General features: G+C 45.2%; 1 protein-coding gene across 2 annotated transcripts; it reads left to right on the top strand.

Annotated features, from left to right (window-relative positions):
* The first annotated feature begins 212 nt into the window (after window positions 1-212).
* LOC104216992 (UPF0496 protein At3g19330-like) lies at window positions 213-17,083 on the top strand. Of its 2 annotated transcripts, none has more exons than XM_070162967.1 (4): window positions 213-566; window positions 12,207-12,292; window positions 13,261-14,341; window positions 16,683-17,083. In XM_070162967.1, the coding sequence occupies exons 2-3, from the start codon at window positions 12,226-12,228 to the stop codon at window positions 14,322-14,324; spliced, it is 1,131 nt and encodes a 376-aa protein (XP_070019068.1). In that variant the 5' UTR covers window positions 213-566; window positions 12,207-12,225; the 3' UTR covers window positions 14,325-14,341; window positions 16,683-17,083. The 2 variants fall into 2 exon arrangements, with proteins under 2 accessions (XP_070019068.1, XP_009765445.1); XM_009767143.2 differs by having other exon boundaries at window positions 12,113-12,292.
* Window positions 17,084-18,641: the final 1,558 nt, after the last annotated feature.

Raw genomic sequence — 18,641 nt, 5'->3', positions numbered from 1 at the left:
AGCCTATTTTTGAGATAGTTGGTTGTAAATAGAAATATGAGCTATAAAATTGAAAAGTAATGATGCTAGTTGTTCTTATGTGAAATTTTCCTATTTAAAAATACAATTGAGATTTGAGGAGCAAAATGAATATTGTTTAATAGTTGGTTTTTAAAAGGATGTTGGGGGGGGGGGGTCAAAATAATTTTCATCGAATTTCTTTTCTTTTTAATTTCTGTTTCTTCCCTAGCAAGAAGCAAGACAAGTCAAACGACAAATGTTTCTCTCGATACTCTACCAGCTTCCCGTTTCTTTCACTAATCTTCTTCCCCATTTCCCTCTTCCCCTTTAAATACACGTATACTCCAAAGAAAAATGGTATTTTGGTCCTACCCACGAACCCCCAAGCAGCTCAATCTCACTCTCTGCGGCGTCACCGCCGGTGCTATCCTCATCGCCGCCGGTGCCTATCTTTCCTTTTCCAATATTGCCCCTCAACAAGCCCGCGCTAAGGCCCGAAAAGATTATATCAAAGCCCGACTCAAACAGCTTGTGCAAGAAGATTAAAGCTTTTGGTCAATTTTTGGGTAAATATTTATTCTTGCCCTTTATTTTCTCTCGTTTTTTATATAAAGTCATGCTTTTATCCTCTTTGTTAGAAAAGCTATAAAATTTCTAATTTTTGCAGTAATGCTAATTTCAAATTTTGAGTTGGGGGGTGGGATTATTATGCGAATCATTGGGAATGTGTGGTATGTTAAGTAATTACTGGAAATTGTTGTAAAGCATAGTAAGGCTTATTGTTACAGTTTCTACATTTTCTGTGGGGAATGCAGCTAAAAAAATAGTAAAAGAAAAAAGTAGTATGTTGAGCTAGGAGGACTTGATTGCAACTCAATAATTTGCTGAGCAATTATTAGGGAAGAAAAAGAACCAAGGAGGAGGTTTTTTGTTGCTGCTAGTTTAGGATGAAATGGAAATAAGCCGTCCGTGAACTTTACCCGTTGTACAGTATAAGTCACAAAACTATTTTTTGTATCTTTTTTTTTTTTTGAAAAAGAACTATTTTTTGTATCACTAAAATCACTGAACTATGTGTTGATTTCTTAGAAAATACTCGTTCATGAAATACTAAGAGAGGCTGTGGAATGTTACCTTCAGTTGTTACTAAGAGAGCTATCTCCTCATCGCCTTCTTTGTGACTCTTGAGAAGCTATGATGGAGTTCTCCATTTCCCTACCTGACCTGCAAGGCTGCAATTATAATGTGTATTCTTAAGCTTTGAGCTTCTTGAGTAACTCTGCCATCTTCCCCTCTATCAATAGGTAGTGCTTGGTGATTATATTTTCAATATTATTTAGTGCTTAGTGGTTACCAGCTTGTATACGGTGAATCCAGGGGCCCAAGTTCCCTGTCATAAGGTCGTCTCGCAGTCATACCCCTCGAAGTTCGAAGCCGAGGTCGAGACTCATCCTCGGGGTTCGTCAAGAGCCGATCCGAAGGATATTGCATTCCGACTAATACAGCGGGTTACAACGGGCGAGGGGGGAGTTCCCAAGACACACGACTAAGTCTGACAGAAGCCGGCCTATCCGGAGCCTATGCTGAGGCATCACGTCAAGCCATCCCATCTCCATACTTTGTAATTAATCTCCACAAATTTGTAGCCGAGTCCCCCTCCTATATAAAGGGGACTCACCCTACCTTGTAAACGGCTGATGTTGCTCCATTTCTCCACAAGTGCAATAATATCTCTCTCTTTTCTTTCTAACTTGCTCGTTCTCACTGGCCCGATGCCACTTTAATATCTATCGTTCTCTTACTTGTTCTTCACTATATTGCTCAATATCGGTCGTAAAGAGCCTTGCTTAATCATATCCTTAATTGTTATCCCATTCCCGACTGCCCCTGATAGCTCGAGCTCGACTCGAATCTCGACCCCGAGGTCCCCATCGATCGGTTCTGCATCCGAGCAACAGGCCCCTTCGGTTTGATTACTGCCTCGTTTTAGCTTGCACTTCAACGTTAAACTTCACGTTCTTAGCATCATTTGCTCTAACAACTAGCTCGAGAATAGATCACGTATTTTTAGAATCCCATTTACAAATTTAATTGTTGTTGTCATTTTCACGATAAACAGTTTGGCGCCCATCTTGGTGCTAAAAATAATAGTGATTATTTTCTTGCTAGTTTTGTTGCAAAAACGCAAGTTATCTTTCACACTTTTTCTTGTCCAAGATCTTCACTTTCAGGGCAGAACGCCTGGCTCGGCTAGTGAAATGGGAAGTCGGAACCTCAAAAGCGACAGAGAAAAGGGCGCGACTAACCTAGAATCCGGTACATCGCCGGGTCCAACCCGAGCGGAGTGGAGGGATCCCCAACATAGTGTCCACATGATTATTGGGGGAACCAACGATCTCCAGGGACCCATGTCCAAACGAATGAAAACATCCGCTACAGAAGAGGGACCAGCCCGAAAACGCTTACCCAAAGAAACCTTCATATTCAGCAAAGAGGATCTCGAAGCCATGATGGAACCGCATAACGACGCGCTAGTGATCTCGTTTCTCTTAAACAACACCAGGATAAAGCGTGTGCTCGTAGATCCGAGCAGTTCGGCCAACATAATCAGGTCAGAAGTGGTAGAACAGCTGGGGCTGCTCAGTCAAGTTGTTCTTATCCCTCGAGTCATCCACGGCTTCAACATGATCAGAGAAGAAACGAAAGGAGAGATCACCCTCCCGATCAACACATCTGGCACAACCCAGAACACCGAGTTTCAGGTCATCGACGGCGACATGAGATACAACGGCTTACTCGGCAGGCCTTGGATACACAACATAAGGGCAGTGCCCTCGACCTTGCACCAGGTGATAAGGTTTCCCACAAGGGACGTCATCATGACCATACATGGAGAACAACGGGCAGCGAGGGAAATGCTTGCGGTCCACCATGAGGCGCCAACCCCCACAGACCCGGCCTCAGACGAGGGGAGAAGCGTGCAGACCCTCGGAAATGACGAGGAAGATTTCTTCGCCCCTCGAACTTTCGTCGCCCCCGAGGAATCGGATGCAACCAAGTCAACAGTCGAAAAGTTGGAGCAGACCGTTTTGATCCAGAACCTCCCGGATCGCAAGGTATACCTGGGAACGGGGCTGACCCCCGAACTCAGGATAGAGTTTATTCAATTTCTTAGTAACAATATCAACTTTTTTGCCTGGTCCCACCTAGATATGACAGGTATTCCACCGGAAATAACCTCCCACAGGCTAGGCATCGCTCCCAAATTCAAACCCGTGAAGCAAAAGAGGAGACCGCAGTCCGAGGTAAAACACACCTTCATCAAAGAGAAGGTAGCGAAACTTCTTAAAATCGGATCCATTAGGGAGGTAAAGTATCCCGAATGGCTAGCTAATGTAGTGGTAGTACCGAAAAAAGGGAACAAGCTAAGGATGTGCGTAGATTATAAAGATTTAAACAAAGCGTGCCCCAAAGATTCCTTCCCGCTGCCTAATATCGATCGTCTGATCGATGGTACGGCCGACCACGAGACCCTCATCTTCCTCGATGCCTACTCGGGGTACAACCAAATCCAGATGAACCCCGAGGATAGGGAAAAGGCCTCATTCATCACGAAATATGGTACATATTGCTATAACGTAATGCCTTTCGGGCTAAAAAATGCGGGAGCAACATACCAGCGCCTAGTTAATAAAATATTCGAGCATCAAATAGGTAAATCAGTGGAGGTATGTATTGATGATATGCTAGTCAAATCCCTGCGCGCAGAGGACCATCTGACCCATTTGCAGGAAACTTTCAACATCCTCAGAAGCTACAACATGAAGCTCAATCCCGAAAAGTGTGCCTTCGGAGTAGGCTCGGGCAAATTCCTGGGCTTCATGGTCTCAAACAGGGGATCGAGATCAACCCCGACAAAATAAGGGCCATTGAAGAAATCACAGTGGTGAACAACGTGAAAGCCGTCCAACGGCTGACGGGGCGGATCGCGGCCCTAGGCAGATTCATATCAAGATCGTCAGACAAAAGCCACCATTTCTTTGCCCTACTCAAAAGAAAGAACAACTTCGAATGGACTCCGGAATGCCAACACACCCTGGAAGAACTGAAACGGTACCTGTCTAGCCCGCCTTTGCTGCACACACCCAAGGAGGATGAAACGCTATACCTATACATGGCCGTGTTCGAAATAGTGGTAAGCGGCGTACTAGTTCGAGAAGAGCAAGGTACGCAATTTCCTGTGTATTATGTAAGCCGAACCTTGGGGGACGCCGAAACCAGGTACCCCCATCTGGAAAAATTGGCTCTCTCACTGATAAGCGCCTCGCGCAAGCTGAAGCCTTACTTTCAGTGCCACCGCATTTGTGTTCTATCGACTTATCCTCTTCGGAGCGTATTGCACAAACCTGAGTTATCGGGTCAACTGGCCAAATGGGCCATCGAACTCGGAGGGTACGATATCGAGTATCAACCCCGGACGACCATCAAGTCCCAAATCCTGGCGGATTTCGTGGCTGATTTCTCGCCATCCCTCGTCCCCGAGGTAGAGAAGGAACTTTTACTAAAATTCGGCATGCCCTCCGGGGTATGGACCCTATTCACGGATGGTGCCACAAACATCAGAGGATCCGGACTCAGTATAATCCTAAAGCCGCCCGTCGGCGGCATAATTAGACAATCCATAAAAACCACAAAGCTAACTAATAATGAAGCCGAGTATGAGGCTATGATTGCAGGTTTAGAGTTGGCTAAGGGTTTGGGAGCCGAGATTATCGAGGCAAAATGTGATTCGCTCCTCGTAGTAAGTCAAGTGAACGGAAGCTACGAAGCCCGGGAGGACAGGATGCAAAGGTATTTGGACAAAATCCAAGTCATGTTACAACGCTTCAAAGAATGGACCTTAGTCCATGTACCCCGGGAGCAAAATAGCGAAGCCGATGCCCTCGCGAACCTGGGGTCTTCTGCTGAAGAGGAAGACCTGCTCCCGGGAGCTATCATCCAACTATTCAAGTCCGTGGTCGAGGAAGGTCACGCGGAACTTAACTCCACCAGCCTGACATGGGATTGGAGAAACAAATACATCGTTTATCTAAAGGACGGGAAGTTACCTGCGGATCCAAAAGAATCGAGGGCCCTGCGAACCAAAGCGGCCCGGTTCTCGCTCGACGAAAATGGGGCTCTGTATAGGAGAACTTTCGACGGCCCCCTGGCGGTGTGCCTGGGACCGGGCGACACAGATTACGTGCTCCGAGAGATCCACGAGGGCACCTACGAAAATCACTCCGGGGCTGACTCCCTAGTCCGAAAGGTGATCAGAGCGGGCTACTATTGGGATAGCATGGAAAAAGACGCCAAGGAATTCGTCCGAAAATGCGACAAGTGTTAGAGATTCGCTCCCATGATCCACTAACCCGGCGAACAACTACACTTCGTTTTATCGCCCTGGCCATTCATGAAATGGGGAATGGACATCGTCGGCCCTTTGCCAACGACGCCAAGTAAAGCTAGATTCATTCTGTTTATGACTGATTATTTCTCAAAATGGGTGGAAGCGCAGGTCTTCGAGAAAATAAAAGAGAAGGAAATCATCAATTTTATATGGGAGCACATCATATGCCGGTTCAGGATCCCACCCAAAATAACATGCGACAATGGGAGGCAATTCGTTGGGAGCAAGGTAACACAGTTCCTTGAGGATAACAAAATCAAAAGGATCCTTTCGATGCCGTACCACTCGTGTGCAAACGGCCAGGCCGAATCTACGAATAAAACCATCATTCAAAACCTGAAAAAGAAATTGGAGAGCGCCAAGGGAAAATGGAGAGAAACACTACTCGAGGTGCTGTGGGCATATCGGACGACTCCAAAATCAAGCACCGGGGAGACGCCCTTCTCTCTAGTATATGGCGCCGAAGCGCTGATACCAGTGGAGGTCGGGGAACCAAGCGCCAGATTCTGGCACACTAATGAGGGATCAAACAACGAAGCCATGGCAATGGCCCTCGAGCTGCTCGATGAAAGACGGGAAGCCTCGCTGGTTCGGATGGCTGCCCAGAAGCAAAGAATCGAAAGATACTACAATAGGAGAACGAATCTCTGATACTTCGGAATTGGAGACTTGGTTTTAAGGAAGGTTACTCTCAACACCCGGAACCCTAATGAAGGGAAGCTGGGCCAAAATTGGGAAGGGTCGTACCGTGTCCTTGGGATAATTGGCAAAGGCTCCTATAAGCTTGGCACCATGGAGGGCGAGTAGCTTCCGAGCAACTAGAATGTATCGATGCTCAAACGATATTACTGTTAAGGCGCCCGGTTGTGAAACCCTACAAAAATCCTCGAGCAAACGTCGCACTCTTTTTTCTCTGACCAGGCTTTTATCCCGAAGCAGGTTCCTTGCCGGCAAGGTTTTTTAATGAGGCGACGTCCACACACTCCCTAATTAAGGATTCAAAGAGCCTATGGGACTCCCTTTGCAGTCGGCCCGGCCTCGGAAAAATGGCGAACGGGGCTCCGATAGGAGGCAATGTACCGGACCAAATAGCCCGAGGAACCGCGCTCGCGCGGGCCGAGCTCACGACAGTGAAACAATATATGTTTACGCCAAGCAATGAAAGAATATATTTCAACATTTCATACTTCAGAAAAGAGAATTTCAATGTGCTCGCAGCGAATGCCTCCCCATCAAACGCTTCCCGAGATACTTGGAGACTTAGCGTCAGCAATTCAACACCCGCACGACCCTAGGGTCGGAACTACGGGCTCATAAAGCCCCCGCAAGGCAACTCCGAGCTCACGAGAAGTGGTCTTCAAGCTTAAACAAACTCGATGACTCGAAGACTGTCATTAATCGCCATACGCTGGGAAACTCGAAACTGTAAGACCCCTAGCGGGCAGACTCGGCGTAACCAGACCAATCCTACATTACAATAAAAATTGTAAGACTTCAATAGGCATGGCAAACTGTAAGACCTCAATAGGCATGACAAACTGTAAGACCTCAACAGGCATGAAAATCCCGAAGTTTAAGCTATACGTCGCATTTGTAAGAATCCCTAAAGGGTATACCCTCGGTGTAGACGCTTAAACTATCGCTCGGGATCAAAATATGGCTACAGCCAAAATAACGCGACTCGGGGACGGCCGACTGTCGCTAAACAAAATCGCAGGCCACTACTCCGAATATACTTCGGAAAGAACCGGTTAAAACAGGCTTCCCTCAACAGGCAAAAACGAGCTCCGACCACGTCGGCTCCAAATCGCAAAGCGTCGATCTACTCGACCTACGAGCTATGAACCTTCCGAGGTGCTCAAAACATCGCCGACAACGACTTGAAATCGAGGTTCTTCCAGAACCGACGACGGGTCAGGCAAAACTATTTCGAAAGACCTTAACGGGCGAAAAACAAAGCCTACAAAAAAGCTCACGGGCAAAAACAGCGTAAGATTCATTGTCGCCAGCTAAGCAAGCCTCCGGACCACATATCAAAAGGTCTCAACGACCAAAACAACGTAAGAGGCGCAATCACCGGTTCGAAAATACTTGAGGGTCAATTAAAGCTCGAATCGCAACGCGACTCGAAGACTGGACCCGAAATAATTAAACTGCAACGTGCCTAAGGGCATGGCGTAACTGTCACTGTCAACCAGCCGAATGAGCCTCCGGGCCACGCACCAATAAGGTCACTTCGACCCGAAGCACAGAAGGCCATCGTTGCCGCCCATGCAGGCAGGAAAAAGCTTGAGGGTCAATTAAAGCTCGAGTCGCAACGCGACTAGGAGACTGGACCCAAAATAGTTAAAACAACGAATGCCCAAGGGTAAGAGACAAGAACCATCATCGCCCGACCGCGCAGGAAAGCGGAAATCAGTAAAGCTCGGGACAGACCTGACCCGGAGACTCAACACGGCCGGGAAAAAACGCGAGACCCCCACGACGATTCACGTCAGAGGCCGTGTCAACCAGCCATGTGACAATTTCCGAACTAGCCTAAACGGGCCACAAAGCTATATTGCGGGTCCAAATTTCTTTTGCCAATAAGGGAAACAAAGACACGAGATTTCTCCTTATACATATGCCAAAGTAAAAGTGCTATATAGACAGGGAGATCAAACAACATAGCCTAAATCTATTGCCGAACCGGCAGCCTCAAAGGTTGCATCCAGGCGATTACGAATCCCCTGACGGCCCCTTCTAGATGGCGTCCCCTCTCTCCGGGGATCCACCCCCATTTTTAACACCGCTCGAGCTGCCTTCCAATGCGCCCTCGATGGTCAGCCTTCGGGAGTCCGGCCAAGCACGATCCGCCGCTCGAGGTAAAGTTGGGTCTGCCCCCTCAAAGGTCCTCTCAACACAAGAATCTGCGGCAACCGCTCCTCCCCCATGCAAAGATACAAGCCCCTCGACCTCTGTTCTGATCCGAAGCATTGCAGCCACCAGCTCGGAAAAAAGGCTCTTATACTTGCCACTGTCATCCTTTGCCTCCTGGAGCTGACGCTCAGTCGAGGTGACTCTCCTTTTGAGGCTGTCCCTTTCAGAAACCACCTCGTCCACATGCCGACTAAGCTCGGAGATTTCAGCATCCCTGGCCCGAAGCTCCCTCTCAGCAAGGCGTTCTCCTTCTCGAACTGCATAAATCAGGGCCCAAGGGGTTAAAAGCAATAAAATTTCACAAAAGCTCAAATGATAGTAAAAACAGGGGATGAATAACCTGTTCGGTGAAAAAGGCTTTCTCACGTTCGCGACGGCTCACCTCATCCTGGTACTGGGCGAGGGCCTGATTATAAAGTGCTTTGGCCTAAAATCGCACAAAAAAGTTAAGAGAATAAGGGTCGGAGCAGCCCGAAGCAACAAATGAGGCTAGATGGAGTTACCCGCTCACAAAGCCTGCCTATCTCGCCAAATATAAATGAGGCATTGATCTCGGAGCTACCCTTGGGAATGATCGCCGGCCTCTCGAGCACGTCTCCACCTTTGATCAATACTTCCGCCACGGAAGGATCCTTGCGAGACTCATCTTGCATTCCGGAAGATGGAAGGATCTCCCCCTTTGAAGAATCAACAATAACCAACGGGCCAACAGGGTCGGCTAGAATGTCCGCCTCCCGTTCATCCTGGGTCCTAGATCGAGGCCTCTCCAGACTGCCTGCTAAGGACGGCCCGGCTCGAAGAGGACTCCGGCCACCTACCAAGTCAAGGGCGGTACTCGATACCCCATCCATTGCCTCACCACCATAAAGACGGGTCGCGCCAGCATCAGACTCCTGTCCGGAAGCATTTATCCCCTCAGCCCGAGGAGCAATCGATCCCAAACGCTCTTCGGGGGGTGTCGGGAAGCTGCTCTCTCCCTCACCTTCAACACGAGGAATTCTCGCCGCCCCGGAGGTCGGAACTGATGAGTCAGCCCTGGAATCCTCCACTTTGGTCCTCTTGGGCTTCGGTGGCTCAGCCGATACGCCCCTTTGCTTTTTCTTCTCCTCGTCAAGCACCAGAATGTCCCCTCCAACGGACGGTACCTCCCCTATCAGTAGGATTCCTCCCAGACCTACATAGATGCAGGGGTCAAATGCACAAAAAGGAAAGAGCAGCTAGCAGCAAGCTGCGCCAAAATATGCGGATGCATCAAGGCTTAGGGCTTACCATGGTTTTTTGCTTCCCAACGGGCTCGGGATAAATCCCGCCACGCACGATCAGTATACAGGCAGACCGAGTATAAACGGCCAACCCAACCCTGAAGATCCGACACCGCGCCAGGATAGACCGCTACGGCTGAAAAGACGAGAAAAACAGAGTTAGATACATAAGGAGAAATCACCAAAAGGAGACAGAGGCTCTTCATTCACTTACGCCCGACGTTCCACTTCTTAGGGAACGACATCCCTTCCACTGGGATCAGATCAAACGTCCTCACTCGGACGAACCGATTTAACCACCTGTCGTCCCTGGATACCTCGGTGCAGGCGAAAAGGGATCTCGGGGCTCGACAGCGAAGCTTGATTAAGCCCCCGCGAAGGAGACGAGGGTTGTACATCCGGACCAAATGATTCAGAGTGAGGCATTCCCTCTATCATGCTCGAGTAATGCCTGATCATATAAACCACACGCCAGAACGAAGGATGAACTTGACCTAGAGTCACCTGGTAGCTCCGGCAGAAGTCGAGAATCACAAGGTCGATCGAGGGCGAGGACGACCCCACCGGTCCCAAAGTAAAGGGGTAGGTGTACACGCTCAGAAAGCTAGCCCTGTGAGCCGTAATATCTTCATCCCAAGCGGGAATGTCCACGAGCACGGTATCCCCCCAGTAACAGTCGACCCTCACTCTCCCGACATCCGTTATAGAACTGATATATCGAGTTATAGGTTCGCGGCATCCCGACTTCGAGGAGGGTCTCTCGACCCTGAAATCGGAGATCATCGCAAAGGGTCCTGGGACGCACTCCTCGACACGGGGGGAGCGGCCACTTCGCCTTGGGAGAAAAACGAAGAAGACGAGCTCGCAACCTCCTGGGAAGCAACGGTGGAAGTATTCGCCACCCTTGAGAAAATCTGAGAGAAGAAGAAAAGGGGGGTTGCGTTCCTAAAGAAAAGCAAAGAACAAGGGGAAACAGACTTCACTAAGAGGTTCTGAATGCGAAATGGGGTCCGAAGGGGAAGAGGCGAGTATTTATAAAAGCATCGTGGGTATATTGAAGGAGGCCAACCGCCGCAGTCAATGCTGAAATCCGCAGAAACGGCGCACGTAACGCGCCTTGACAGCCCGTAACCGTTCACAAGGACACCGGAGGAAGCAGGAGTTCAGAACCATTTCTCATCGCTTATTGTCGCCTTCGCTCTAAGAAATGCAGAGACTATCTGTATTCGGTGAATCCGGGGGCCCGAGTTCCCCGTCATAGGGTCGTCTCGCGGTCATACCCCTCGAAGTTCAAAGCCGAGGTCGAGACTCATCCTCGGGGTTCGTCAAGAGCCGATCCGAATGATATTGCATTCCGACTAATACAGCGGGTTATAACGGGCGAGGGGGGAGTTCCCAAGACACACAGCTAAGTCTGACATGGCCGGCCTATCCAGAGCCTATGCTGAGGCATCACGTCAAGCCATCCCATCTCCATACTTTGTAATTAATCTCCACATACTTGTAGCCGAGTCCCCCCTCCTATGTAAAGGGGACTCACCCTACCTTGTAAACGACTGATGTTGCTCCATTTCTCTACAAGTGCAATAATATCTTTCTCTCTTTTCTTTCTAACTTGCTCGTTCTCACTGGCCCGAGGCCACTTTAATATCTATCGTTCTCTTACTTGTTCTTCACTATATTGCTTAATATCGGTCGTAAAGAGCCTTGCTTGATCGTGTCCTTAATTGTTATCACATTCCCGGCTGCCCCCGATAGCTCGAGCTCGACTCGAATCTCGACCCCGAGGTCCCCTTCGACCGGTTCTGCATCCGGGCAACATGCCCCTTCGGTTTGATTACTGCCTCGTTTTAGCTTGCACTTCATCGTTAAACTTCACGTTCTTAGCATCATCTGCTCTAACAACTAGCTCGAGAATAGATCACGTATTTTTAGAATCCCATTTACAAATTTAATTGTTGTTACCATTTTCGCGGTAAACACAGCTCAAGAACAAGATCAAAGGAGTTATAAGTATCTTGATAAGATAACCTGACATTACGCGAATTTTGCACAATTCATAAACAGCTTTGCTCTTTTATAAAAATGTGCAGACTTAAAATCACTAGTGTAGCCCACTTATACATATAAAACAGAAATGCTAGCTACGGCATCCAAATATTTTATTGACTAATTTTTTGCAATGATTTACGGCTGAGTAAAGCAGATGGACTTGCCTGTTTGTGTAGGGCACGTTGACCAGAAATTATGTTGTCTTGACATTGTGGACAAGTTCTTTTCTGAAACAATTTTGTCGTCAGTACTAATGCCATGGTTGAAAAGTCATGTTTATTTCACTTGCTAGTTAAGCAAAGGTTCTTTATAAATTTTATCAAGGTTCCTTCGCGTTCATCTACTTTCATGGAGAACTTTTCCGTGCTCACTTACTGCTTTTTCCAACATTCAGCACTTATATCACACTTTTTGTTCTGTCGTGTTATAGCTTGCTCTTGGAGATTATGCTTGCACATTGGCTCTTTGATTGAATTTTCCTGCCTGTCATCAGCAAATGATTCCTGTTTATGCTGTGTGCCCAGTACTATACCGTGGATACAAATGCTGCATTGTCTGCGGCAGTTATCATTAACAGCAACAACTGACAGCTCACCTCCAGCTTTGGAAGGTATGTTTATGAATTTGATTTAGTAAGAGTACAAAAGGGGCAATTACAGTTTGGCCAAGGGTATTTCTTTTTCCTATAAGTCACTTGGGCTGGTTCTGTTTTGGACCCCTAACTGAAAATTGTGCTGCTTGAAGCATTACAGTTATTAAAATGAATAAAAGCCTCATTCCGTGTAAGATAGTGTGTTGCAGATGGCAACATTGGGGCCAATTTGTAGTCTGATACTTGTAAACTGCATTGGGTTAACCAGAACTTCTGGATATCTATGGATGAGAAATCTCTCTTGTATGGACTAGAATGGGCAGATAAGGGATTGAGTGAGGCGGATGGGATGGATGAATAGAAATGTGGGTTCTCCATATGATGGTCCTTTTGGAAAAGTATCAAATATGGTTAGAATATCTTCTACATATTTTTGGACGCCATCTTGGTGTGGTATTAATGAAATTCCAAAAAAAGAAAAAAAAATTGAATCTTCAGTTGATTACTTTCTTCAAGGTAGCTGCTGGGAATAACATCTAATGCTTGATGTTGTGATATTATGACACTCTTTCCCAGTTTGTACAACTTTTGGAGAATAAGGACCCCTAAAGTCAAATTTTTTGCTTGCTACTTGACTGAGCTGATGGTGTTGGCAACAGTTAGATGCATGTTTCCTTGCTTTCTTAAGAGCGAGGTGTTAAGGGTCGGTGATAGTAACACAAGAAATAATTTCTTTCATCCCATAGTACTTTTGTATCTTTTTCTGTCAAAACTCATGATAAACCTGTGCATCCCCTATAAATTATGTGTATGGCATACAATCTCCTTTCTCTTTTATTGGTAACTGAACTCTTTGCTTCATATTCCAAAGTTTGATGGTTCCATTGGCATAAAATTGAAGTATGTGGCTTGAGTGAAACTTTAGCAGTTTCCAATGCCCCTCATAGGAGATTCTGATAGGTTAAATCTATGTGAATAAACTGCAGGTGGCTTAGTTGAGGATAACACAGCAAATTCCCAACCTTCACCTACCGTTAACCTATCACGAGCATATACCCTTGCTGTTCAAACTTCTTCATATGGCGAGATATGGTCCAAGGTCCACCATGAGGTCCCTTCTGACCTTAGTGTGGAGGTAGCACAAGTTGAGTTCCAGGAGGAGCCGCTGCAATTAGAAGATGTCCTTAAACCAAGTCATGAGTGTGTCCAAGAGGCACTTTTGCATATAATACCAGATGCCCTAAACCAACTTATTGCTAAGTACTTTGACGATAGTGAGCAAACCACTCGTATCTGTATCCTTTTCTCTCAAAGTGTAAACCAAGCTCGAGTCTTGTATGCCCCCATTCATAAGCTTCTCGATGTCCTTCCCCTGGACATGGAGTCTGCTGGACATTCCCTTTCACAAGCTCAATGTGATTGGGCGTTTGACATCTTCCTCCAATTTGACAGCCTCACCAATCCCTTTCCTGGACATGACACCCATAACTTCGATGATATGCGTCATTGCTACTTCCAGCTAAAGAGTGAGCTCGACCTTCTTTTACGCAAGTCACGTTCAAAGGTCCAACTTCTCCGCCATGCTACCAGAGGCTCAGTCGTATGTTTAGTTGCAGCTACTGTTGGAGTGGTCATATCAGCTGTTGCTATAGCTACTCATGCTTTTGTCGCCCTTGTTGCAGCCCCAATATGCCCTGCTTTCCTCCCTTCAAAAATGGCAAAAAAAGAACTAGTCCATCTGGTGCAGATGGATGATGCAACAAAGGGGATCTTTTTCCTCCACAATCACTTAGAAACAGTAAATTGCTTGGTGGGCCGATTATATGATGCAGTGGAATATTACAAGCGCCTTGTGCGCTTTGCGCTAGAGAGAGGAAAAGACCGGTACCCTATCCAGGAGGTAGTGAAGCAACTTCACGGGAAACATAGCAATTTTCTGGAAGAGCTGCTGGGTCTTGAGGAGCATTTGTGCCTATGTTTTGCTGCAATAAATAAGGCCAGAGGCCATCTTCTCAGCTATCTCCTTCGTCAAAATCAGGTTCCTGGATGATTAGTTCGCGTAATACTGTAAGTAACCTTTCCTCGATTTGTTTTTGGCATCTTGTTTTTCTTGTCTCCTTGGTATCTAATTATTTCTGGTATGCTAAACTTGCTTTTTTTACTTTTCTACGATTGCATAGATGCTGGTGGACTTCATATTCAAGTTTCTTTTTTTTTTTTTTTGGGGGTGGGGGGGTGGGGGTGGGGGGTGGTTTGGGGGGGGGGGTAACTGAAGCCAAAGGAGGTTGACATTGAGGTATTACTTTCATTGAAATAATAACCCATTTCTCTACTGTACTTGATGTCTGCTTTCTAGACGCTATTGAACTATGTATGTAATCATATGCTAATAGGATCTGGTTTGTCTGTTTTTTTCATCATTTATTGTTTCTAAAACGTGTACTTTCAGAAGGAAAAAACTCTTTCTATCTCTCTTCGATTGGTACATGTAATGATGCATTACCAAATTGGTAACACCAAAATTACTTTATATACTAATTAATGCTCAAATTTAGGAAAAAGTTTAATGTATCGCCAATTTAAGTCTTGTTTCCTTTTAAATTAAATTTCAATTAATAGCTTTGATACTTATATCTCATCAAGTTAGGATACAGAATTTTGTAGGGAGTATTATTAATGGCAAGTTGGAATCTGGGAGCCAAAGCTTAGGGGTGACCAAATAAACCCGAGAGTCAAGCTCTTTCCAGATGAGCTAGCTTGATGTGGATAACTAAAGAGAGTGATGTGACCCCCTAAAACTGATAAAGACCCTCACGGAGTTAATAGCGTCATTTGCAGTTGTTTTTGATATTGGATTTAATGGATGGTTGGTCTTGGTTTCGTGGCTTCATACTTGCTCTTAAATTGGGGTAGTATGGACCTCTTGAATGACAAAGACATGGATCCTGGTTTTTTCTGATAAGTTTTTCCAGAAATCTGACCCTGCTTTAATATAACTGGTGCTGCTTCAAAGCCCCAGAAGAAATGGCCCTTTCCCTTGTTCAGTTGCTCAAACATGCAATAAGATGGGAATGTTTGCGTTGCTATCGTTCCTTGTCACTTCTAAGACTAGTAAGTCGGGGCACGGCCTGTGCCCCCCCGGGATTAGTCGGGGCTCTTAGAGACTCGGACACCCGGTGCAAATCAAAAAAAAAAAAAAAAAAGACTAGTAAGTCATGGTTAGATCAACTGAGAGTAGGTAATTTTTGTGTGTCTTTGATTTGTCTTTAGGTAATTATTGTGTTTCTTCGACTTGTCTTCTGGTTTTTATCTCTCAAAGTATATGATTTGACCAAATTCTTGTCTATCCATCATAATCCAATCATGCACATATGAGGCTTTCTATAATTTGCTAGCCTAATAGATATTATACTTCTATGACAACTCTTAACTTATTTAATCTAAAAGGAAAAATTCACTGCAATGTTGGATCCTGAAATCTTCCAGTTGTAAATAGATGGTTCAACAGTGTATCAAGTACAAAGAGGAGCAAAAGTTCACGGTTTTTGCCTGAAAAGAAACCGTGAAGTACAATAATCCTTGGCTTCTTCTTATTTGGTACAACTATTAAGGAAGTAAAGCACAGGTGCAAAGGGGTTAAAAATTGATGTACAATAGTCGCTTGCTGCTCGGGACAATACAACCCTCGTGCACAGTGCACAGTGGTCCGGTCCTTCCCCAGACCCTGCGCATAGCGGGAGCTCAGTGCACTGGGCTGTTCTTTTTTTATAATGCCAATATCTGTTTTACATCTTCGCTGTGAAAATGTTCAATTTTCATAAGATCTTCTTGGCTGTTAATCAAAAGGTCTAATAATATATCTCCTGCATATATTATTCTGTTATCCGTTTAACTGGTAATTGGTAATCATCATTCTTGGTTGTTTCAGAGTGTTAAATCTATCATAATTTCTTAGCCTTTTGGCTAAAGATCGAGTGTAGTATCAGTTTGTCAAATATATTGCACTTAACTTCAACCGAACTGAACTCATTAACCAAAAAAAAAAAAATTCAGTTGAACTCCTTAAGTACTATACACATACTCTAATACGCCATACATATGGAGCCCAAGTAAGGATTTTACTTCTTGGTAGCAAATCCCACTTCTTGGCTCTTTGGGAGATTTTGGACAGTCCATCTATGCTTTTGTAGATGCATGGTCGAGGATCAAGTGTTGACATATGGTTACTTGCATTAACAAAGAAAAACATTAAACTGCTCTCTGAAATTGCTTCTAAATGGAAAGTCAAGCTTTATCTAAATCATTTCTGGAAAGTCAATGGTTAAAATCAGATTTAATCAAGAAACTTAGTCGTGGCCTAATTTCAGTTTAGTATAATAATCATGTAACTTGGTTTTGTCCATTCCAGATCTGATGGTGCGTGCTGCTCAGTAGCTTCAGGGGGGGTTTTGTCCATTCCAGATCTGATGGTGCATGCTGCTCAGTAGCTTCAGGGGGGGCAGAGACAAGGAAATTTCCGTAGTCATCAGAAGACTGTTAACAGCTACCTCCCCAGCAAGAAGCTTCTTGTCTTAACCATTTTCAGGAATTTTTGATATCCTGATAAAACCCATTATGATGATTAGTATCTATTGCGTTTTAGAATTAGAGGACAGGTCTGATCGGAGATTCTTGAAGAGGCAAGAGATTTGTGCTTCTCATTTCCAGTGTCATTATTTTGTCAGCACAGGATATAACTATACACTGTTGATGTTGTACTCTTTACTTATGTTATTTGCATACATGATAAACAAAATTACTATTACTCCAGCCTTACTTTGTACAATGTGATCTTTGGTTAATTGAAATGTACGAGTAGCACTAATTCTTAAGATCGTGGCACTGTTTGGACTCCACATGAAAAGTTAACCTATAAGAAACGAAGACTTGCTAGGATTCTCAAGTTTACAACCAAATTTAACCAATCCAACAGGGACAGGGTTGGATGCAACATTTTGTCTCTACTAGTATGATAAATTGTGTTCTTGTGACCTAATCATTCAATTTGGATTTTCTCAACAGAAGATTTACGTTCGATACGAAGCTTGGGAAGATGTGTTAAACACAAGGAAGGACTAGAGAATTAGAAACTATGGACTTGTTTCTAACTATAGCTATTTGAAAATTGAATGCTGTTGCGTATCCTCACCACATTCTGTACACGAGATTTCCTGCAGACTGCAACTCGTACTGATATCGCATTTAACAGTTCAATTTTCAAACCATGAGCGATTCGCACCTACTTGTCCCGCGAACTCAAATCAAGTTAAAATATGTATTTCAAATTTCGTGACATTTGGAAAATCCATTATGGAGTTAGGCTCAACGTGCCTCAACTTAGCCGGCAATATCTGACGTAGCTCTAACAAGACTCATTGCAAACTACATAATGTATTCAACAACAACAGCAAACCCAATAGTTTCCCACAAGTGGGGTCTGGTGAGGATAAGATATAAGCAGTCTTACCCCTAACCCAGAATAGCAGAGAGGCTGTTTCTGATAGACCCTCGGCTAGAGAACGGCTGAAACTATAAGGTAATTGCAACAAGTAGGAATAACGGCAAGATAAAATAAGATCGAATCCAAGGATGCAGTGAAACTCTAGGTAGTATAGCAATCTATGAATAAAATGATATCATACTAACACTAATGCTAGCGAACTGAGTAAGACAAAGAGAAAACGTTCGACTACCTACAAATATTCTACCCTAATCTTTGACCTCCAAACCCTCTTGTCTAGGATCATGTCCTCAGTCAGCTCCAGCTGTGCCATGTCTCGCCTAATAACCTCTCCCCAAGACTTCTTAGGCCTACCTCTACCCCTCATGCTACCCACCGAGGCTAACCTCTCGTACATTCTAACTGGGGCTTCTATACTTCTCTCCTTGACATGCCCAAACCATCTCAACCTCGCCTCCCGCATCTTATCCTCCACATGGGCCACTCCCACCTTTTTTCCGAATAATTTCATTCCTAATCTTATCCAACCGGGTATACGCACGTATCCACCTTAACATCCTCATCTCAGCTAGTTTTAGCTTCTGGGTATTAGAGTTCTTGACCAGTCAACACTGCTCCATACAGCATAGTCGGTCTAACTACAACCTTGTATAACTTACCTTTAAGTCTCAGCGACACATTCTTATCACACAAGATACCAGAAGCGGGCCTCCACTCCATCCTGCTCCGATACGATGCGTGACTTCATCAATCTCCCCATTACCTTGTATTATAGATCCAAGATACTTGAAACTACTTATCTTGGGGATGACTTGCGTATCAAGTCTCATCTCCATATCCTCTTCCTGGATATCGTTGTTGAACTTG

This window comes from Nicotiana sylvestris, chromosome 11, assembly GCF_000393655.2.
Source record: "Nicotiana sylvestris chromosome 11, ASM39365v2, whole genome shotgun sequence".
NCBI classification, from domain to species: Eukaryota; Viridiplantae; Streptophyta; class Magnoliopsida; order Solanales; family Solanaceae; genus Nicotiana; species Nicotiana sylvestris.
Note: the sequence above shows the minus strand (reverse complement) of the source record. Positions and strands in the feature narration are given on the sequence as shown.

Excerpts from the sequence above, each read along its gene's own strand:
- LOC104216992 (XM_070162967.1), top strand. The coding sequence starts at position 12,226 with ATGCTGCATTGTCTGCGGCAGTTATCATTAACAGCAACAACTGACAGC. Across the intron at positions 12,293-13,260 it reads CTCACCTCCAGCTTTGGAAG|GTGGCTTAGTTGAGGATAAC; the intron begins GTATGTTTATGA and ends AATAAACTGCAG.